Genomic DNA, 7,463 nt, shown 5'->3' on the forward strand with positions numbered 1-7,463 from the left:
GCAAACAGACCTGCCCCACGTAGCCATCGCTGTTGCAAACCCAAACTTCATGGGAGCTTTCCGGGCTGCCATGGCTGGGGGAAGCACAAGAGAACTGCAAAGGAGGAAAAGATGGGATGAGTTGGGTCATTTGGGAGTGACGCAGGATTTCTTGGCATCCAGCAACGAGCACACTGGGATGGAGAGGACCACAAGGTCCTTGAACGCAACCTCTTAGTACCTGCATCCCACTCCGCGTCTTCATGATGGGGATGGCCTTGAGGAACTCTGGGTCCAGGCAGTTTTTGCTGGAAGCTGGGAAAATCAAAGTGGAGGATGAAGAAGTGATGGAGGAAAGGGGTCTATCCAAGCAGGGCCGTGATGCTGAGCCCAACACCCCATCCACCTCCCCTGTCCCTGGTGTTACCCAGCTTTTTCTTGGCATCCTCAAAGGCTTGCTCGAAGCCGAGCCGGGCATCAGGGTTGGGGAACTCAAAGATGAAGGTCTCGGTGCCATCAGCTTTGGTGGTGCTGAGCTCCACCTTGTTGGGGGGGAAGGCCATGCTGAAGGACAGGGATTGCTTCTCCGCCAGCTCCCGGTGGATGGCAGCCATCAGGTCCTTGATCACGTCATCCAGGCTCTGGGTATGGGGACAATACTCAGGTATGGGGACAATGCTCAGGTATGGGGACAAGGCTCAGGTATGGGGACAAGGCTCAAGGATGGGCCACCACCAGCTGATGCCCCTCATCCAGCCCCTAGCATCCTTCAGAGGCTGCCCCAACCACATTGGAGCTTTGGGGCTGGTGGCATCCAGGTTCTCTAAGGACTCTCACGGCCACCAGCCCATCCATAGGTGCTCTTTCCCACCACGGACATCCCAGTCCAGGTGAGGTGTCTTGTCAGGGGACAGCACTAGGACCACCACATGACACTGACCCTGTGCATCCCCAACCATCCTTCAGAAGCTGCCCCAATCCCCCTTGTGACATTAGAGCTGGTGGCATCTGCGTCCTTTGAGAACACTCATGGCCACCAACCCTTCCAACAGGTTCTTCTTCCCACTGAGGACATCCCAGGTGATCCCATGGGAATGTGTTCAGCCAGGGGACAGCACCAGGCCCACCATGCCCATACCTGGTGGGGGAAGCTGAGGGTCTCTGATAACTTGCTGACTTGCCCCAACGTGCTGAGGTCTTCATCCAGGCGGCAGATGCTTTTCTGGATGCTCTCCCGGTTGGTGGCTTGAGAGGCGCCTGTGTGGGGACACATGAATGGCATTAACCACTTCTCCTCACCAACCAGATGGGTTTTGGGGTGGGATGGGACACTCCACCACACCTTTAACAATGTCCACATCCTCCAGTGGCAGCTTCCAGAGCAGTTTGTACTTGCTGGCGGTGTCGATCACACTGGCCGCCGTGTACCTGTGAGGTTGGAGGGGATGGCGAAGCTGCACCCATGTCCCCAGCACCCTAAAGCCAGGTCAGTCCAGCGGGGACAACCCTGAGAGCGTGGGTTAATCCCAGGGGGTGTCCCCAGGCGTGGTGGTACTCACAGGCTCATGGAGCTGCGGCGGAGGGAGCCCGACTTGCGCTTCAGTGTGGTGCACACCAGCAGGTCCGAGAAGAGGAAGAAGGAGCGGTCCTTCTTCCCACCCACAGCCTTCTGCAGAGAGTGGGAGACACCAAGGGGTTAATGGCCAGCCCCCCCCCGCTGCTGGCACATGGAGTGGTCCCTGCCTCAGTTTCCCCATGAGCTGCTTTGGCATAAGGAGGCTGTAGGACCACACCACCATCTGCATGGGACCAACTATGTCCTTGTGATGGTGAAAGGAGACATGGGTGCAATGCGCATGTGGGCAAAGCCACAGGGTCCCATTCATGGGAAAGCACCAGCGCCATGGGAACACCAGCCATGGGCTCACCAAGACCCTCATGATCTCCATCTCCAGCCTCCTTCCCACCCCCAAATCCATCTTATTATCCCCCACACTTGGGGAATTTTATATTGTCCCCATCATTGATCCGTCCCTTGATCCATGGTTGTCATTGATCCACCCATCCATCCATCCATCCATCCATCCATCCATCCTTACACAATCATATAGTATCTCAAGTTGGAAAGGACCCATAAGGATCATCAAGTCCAACTCCTTGCTCCTTGCAGAACTACCCAACACTAAACCATACAACAAAGAACCCAGAAGCATCATCAAGTCCAACTCCTTGCTCCTTGCAGAACTACCCAACACTAAACCATACAACAAAGAGCATCACCCAGACATTCCTTGCACCTTACAGGCTTGGTGCCATGACCACTTGGGGAGCCTGTTCCAGTGACTGGCCACCCTCTCAACAAAGAACCTTTTCCTAATGTCCAATCTGAACTTCCCCTGATGCAGCTTCCATCCATCCATCCACCTATCCATCCACCCATCCATCCACCCATCCACCCATCCATCCACCCATCCACCCATCCATCCACCCATCCATCCATCCATAGCCATGGGCTCACAGGCATCCCATGACTCACAGACATAGCCTCTTGCTGCCCCATCCAGTGTGTGGTCCCATAGCCCTGATGGTGACAAGGGACCACCCGGTTCTTACCACTTCCACGACCATCTCCTGGCGCAGGAACCTGCGGAGTGGGGCCTGGAGCTGTGGGGACAAAGAGACTCATGAGTGGGGATCTCCAGGGGGGACCCTCATGGGCTTTGTCCCTGCCTCTGCAGCCCCCTGGCACCCCAGCGCTTCCCAAACCCCCATGAGCCCACCAAGGCCAAGTGATGATGGAGAAAGCAGGACCCAGAGGGGAAAGCAAGTGACCCAGCCTGGGGTGACCCAGAAAGAGCAGAATTGGTTGCATTTTGGGGACAAGGTAAGACTGACGCTGCGTAGGACCCCCATACGTACGTCCTCCATCCCTTCGATGTGGGACTCGATCTCCTGCACGATCCGTGCGTTCCTCTCCACCTCCTCTGCGCTCTTCATGCCCTTGTTGATCCTCTCGGCCACTTGCTTGATGTTGCGCTGGGCATCGATGAGGAAAGGGTGGTCGGGGTGGTCCTCAGGCGTGTGCTTCAGCAGGTCCTACCATGGGGACACAGCCGGGATGTCACCACGGGCAAAGCCTGGGCATCAGTGATGCCATGACATCAACAAGCAAAGTCCCTGCTCTGCTCTGGCTGCTGGGGATGGAAACCAGCCCCATGCAGGAAAGAAACAAAGCCTTGAACTTTGGCCACCAACATCTTGGTCTTTGCCACCACTAAAGAGGCCACCAGCTCCTCAGAGCACATCATAACCTTGCATGGATGCCTGAAATTGACCCCTGGCAGTGTTCAAGGTGAGACTGGATAAGGCTCTGAGCAACCTGCTCTACTGGAAGGTGTCCCTGCCCATGGCAGGGGTTGGAGCTGGAGGAGCTTGAAGGTCCCTTCCAACCCAAATCAGTCTGTGACTCTGAAAGCACAAACCAACCAGCCTCATCACCAGGAAGAGCGCCCCTGGCACAGGGAAACTGAGGCACAGAGGGGCTGGCAGTGGACTGGTCCCCAGCTGGAGCTGCAGTGTCCAACCTTGCAGCAGAAAGTGAGAGGAGAAGAGGACTGCACACCCATAGGTACATGCTAAGTATGACAACAGGGTGACAGTCCTCAGGGTGACTATCCCCAGGAGGACAGGGCTGTGTGTGTGGGGACACCAACTCTGTGCCAAGGGACGAGAAAAGGGGCCAGGAGAGATGCGAGAACCCTAATAGCTCCTGTTACATGAAAGTGAGGAGGAGCCGTGGTGTCACCAGGCCCTGGCATGGCACAGACACCCTCCTGCCCGCACCCACCTTCACCAGCAGCTCGTAGCGTGGGATCCTCTGCACCGGCTTGATCATGAGGTCGGACAGAGCCTGCTTCTCCTTGTTCTCCCTCATGCTTTGCTGCAGAACACCCACGGGAGACAAGGATGGGCCCGTTAGGTGAGACACTGGGTCCCTGCTGTGTCCCAGCAGCCCAGGACCTGGAGCAACACCCATTTGGGCTTGGGGTGACTCCTTTTTACACCATCGGGAGTGACTCTGGTTCATCCCAACTTTGCCTCTTTGCAACAAACCCAAGAAGAACATGGGGGGAATATCCCAGTCTGACCATAAATTACCAGTTGACTCCCATTAACCCCCATCCCACCCCACCAGCAGGTGGCTCTGGACCTTGGCCACCATCCGTGGGGAGAGGAACCAGGACCCACCTCCAGGAACTTCATGAATGCCGGCCGGGCTTCCTTGGCAATCCTGACTGCATCCTTGGCATTGAGGAAGTTATCGATGTAGGCAGAGTAGATGTTCACCAGCACGTCCTTGGAGAACTGGGAGGGGAAAAGGGGATAGATCCAGCATGGACAAGCCTGCAAGAAGCTACCCCAAGGGTTAAACTGGCTCAGGACTGCAGTGGGGATGGTTCACCCACCATCCACCCCCCTTGGTTTTTCACATTACGCTAAGCAGACAGCAGGCCTGGAGATTATCTCCTGTTCTCCATCCCAGGCCTGTTTGGCCTGTGCTGTAATCACTTCCCTGCCTCTAGATCCAAAACTTCTCCTCTGGGAGCTGGGTTCCCTCAGGGAAATCCACCCCATGAGACCTACCGACTGCACCAGGAGGTCGCCCACTTTCTGCTTCTCGTGCCAGTTCTGCACACAGTCATGGATCTGCTCCAGGAACTGCTCGTGGTGCTCCAGCAGCTCAGGGATCTGGTCAAAGATCTCATCCACCAGCGATGGGTCGCACAGCAGCGAGTTCTCTGGTTGCTTCAGTGGCTTCATGTAACCCTGCAGTGAAGGAAAGTCTTTGGGGTTGCTTTTTCCACCAGCCCCAGCATGAGTTTTGCAACCCCTATTGAAAAATGGGGATCACCAATATGGGGAACGGTGGCATCCTAGAGCAGGGAGGTCCCCAGTGAACACCGGGTTGTAGGACCCACCAGAAGGACCAGACAGCACCAGGTCCAAGCAGGTTTTGCACCTCAGCCTCCCTGGGTCCCATCCTACCCAGTGCAGGCCCATGGCAGTGTGGGGAGTGAGATAGATCTGCATGATGTCCTCTGTCCCCCAGCCAGGGCTTTGAGAGGCTCCAAATCTTTGCTGTCATGAGCCTGGGTCACCTTCATCTGCTGCAGAGCCTGATCTAGTTGGGAAATCACGGCAGCACGACCATGGGATCTGAAAGTTGGTGCATTCCTGGTGGGATTTAGGGTGTCTGGGACCAGGAGGGGCTGGTGGTGGATCAAGCCCTGGACCTCTTCGTCCAGCAGCCTCTTTCAGGCAACGGCCAATGAGCGATGCTCAGGGCCAGCAGGAAAAGCAGGTCCTCTGCAAGGCTTTGAAAGCCCTTTCCTCCTGCTGTGGGGCAGAGTTGCAGAGAGGAGCAGGAATAGGAGAGCTGGATTTGCAATGGATGCAGGATAGGGAAGATCTTCTCAAGCCTTACTGCCTCCTCAGCTTGACTGGTATGGAGTGATGGTGTCTTCCAGGACGGTGGGAGCACCCTGGAGATGACTCCATGAGGATAAGACCCACCTTGAGTGGCTTCAGACATTCCATCCAAGCTGGCAAAGGAGTGATCATCCCCCAAGGATGAGGTTCCTCAAGCTGATGGTGGGTATCTTGTGGAGACCCAAGTGAGAAGGGCCAAATCCTTCCTGAGGGTCCTAACTCACTTCGCCTGCCCTACTGTGGCCAACAAAAGCAGTGGGAGCTGGGCTGTGTCATGCACCCCATCTGCCATGAAACTGGAGGAGCAAGGACTAGGTGGGGAAGAAGACAAGCCCCCACCTTGGTTCACAGGGAAAGCAGGCAGGGCTTGCCCATGCACCATCTAAATTGGCTGGAAGATGATGTTCCAAGGTGGTCTTTGTCCCTGGTAGCCACCATGCTACGTGCCACCGAGCCATGTCATGGACCCAAGCACCTTGTCCCAGCTGAGATGGGGAGCAGGGGGTGTTTGGAGCCCTGGCACCCCCTCCCAGAAAGCAGGTCCCCCTGGTTGCACTGTGTCAGGATGTGTCCCACAAGCAAGGGCTCAGGCATTACCACCCTGTGGCTCCCATCCATGTTCAACCAGTCCCTCCAGTGGGGAACTGGTGAGTCCCAGCACAACCGTCCTCTCCAACCAGCCTCATGTCACACCTCAGATGATGATACAGACCATGGGGCAGTCTCTGTCCATACCAAGACCAGGGGGACATCCCCTGTCTCCAAACCTCACACAGCTTCCCCCAAAATAAGCCCCAGAGCCACAGTCCTCTCACGCCTCCAAGCCAACATCTGCACTAGGAGCAGGTCCTTCCCTCCTGCAGTAACATCTGGATCTTTATGGGGATTTATGGGCAAAGCCTGGCTGGGCGTCGGGATGATGGGTGCCCCATGCCCTCATGGACATGCCCAGCAGATGTCCTATAGGCACTGCTTCATACTGAGCAGAGCAGAGCTCTGATTTTTAGGTGTTTCCACCTGCAGCGATGTGGTTGGACAACCCACACCAGCCTGACCTAGTCTCCAGGGCGTTGACCACCATTAACCTTCATTAACATCTGAAACGTGGGGTGGAACCTCCGGCCAGGGGGGTTGGAACCAGCTCAGTGAAAAAAGGACAGAGAAAACCCCTTGGCCCATGGCTGCAGGTGATGACACTGAGCAGACAAGAGGGGGACAAGGGAATGGGGGGTCTAAGGGGTCCCCCATCATGGGACAAGCACCAGCAACAGTCCAGGAGATGAGGTGCAATGTGAGGAAGAGCTTTGGGGGGCAAGCATAGGAAGGGGCTTGGGGGCACAATACCTGCAAGGTGACAACCCACCAGGAACATTATGGGTTTGATTTGGGGGACAGAGGTGACCCCCACACCCCATTCTTGACACTATTGCCACTCTGCTCCCACTTCTGTCCTGCTGTCCCCACTGCCACCCGTCCCCAGTTGGTGCTGGTAGAGCACCCACAGCCGAGGGTCCAACCTGGGGTCCCAGGGACAATGACAAGGAAGGGATGGTCACACCAGGACGAGTTTTGGGGTGTCATGCCCCTGGCCATACCTGCATCAAGGTGCGCAAGGACTCCACGTAGGACTGCTCCGTGTCCAGCAGCGTCATGATGACGTGTTTCCTCATGTCCTGCCCCGGGTGGGAAGAAAGACAAGGTGAGTTTTGGGGTGACACGATGGAGGAGAGCTACGTGGTGGGTGTCGGTGCCGGCACAGGGGCCCGGTGGGGAGGCTGAACGCCGGTGGAGCCCGGCTGGTGTCCAGCTCCCCTCCGCTCCCTCTCCACCCCGCTGGAGGAATCCAGGAGGATTAGGAAGTACATGACACGGAGAGCACAGAGACGCCTGGTTTCCGCCCTGGATCTCACAGCCCTACATGGGTCGGTCCCGGCGCCCTCCGTCTCTCCAGCGGCTCCGCTCCGAGCGGTCCCGTAGGAATTCTCTATCCGCGT

General features: G+C 56.7%; 1 protein-coding gene across 1 annotated transcript; it reads right to left on the bottom strand.

Moving 5' to 3' along the window:
* Nucleotides 1-6: 6 nt before the first annotated feature.
* ARHGEF17 (Rho guanine nucleotide exchange factor (GEF) 17) lies at nt 7-7,121 on the bottom strand (the record flags this gene model as incomplete). The annotated part of the gene is made up of 12 exons (XM_010012035.1): nt 7,065-7,121; nt 4,624-4,806; nt 4,228-4,344; nt 3,827-3,919; nt 2,899-3,075; nt 2,593-2,643; nt 1,539-1,648; nt 1,322-1,407; nt 1,118-1,236; nt 407-620; nt 221-294; nt 7-94 (listed from the first exon to the last, which is right to left on the bottom strand). Coding segments are annotated over exons 1-12 (1,369 nt in total), but the record flags the coding sequence as incomplete, so codon positions are not given.
* Between the last annotated feature and the right edge of the window lie 342 nt (nt 7,122-7,463).

Source organism: Nestor notabilis, unplaced genomic scaffold (assembly GCF_000696875.1).
Source record: "Nestor notabilis isolate BGI_N333 unplaced genomic scaffold, ASM69687v1 scaffold7543, whole genome shotgun sequence".
Lineage (NCBI taxonomy): Eukaryota > Metazoa > Chordata > Aves > Psittaciformes > Psittacidae > Nestor > Nestor notabilis.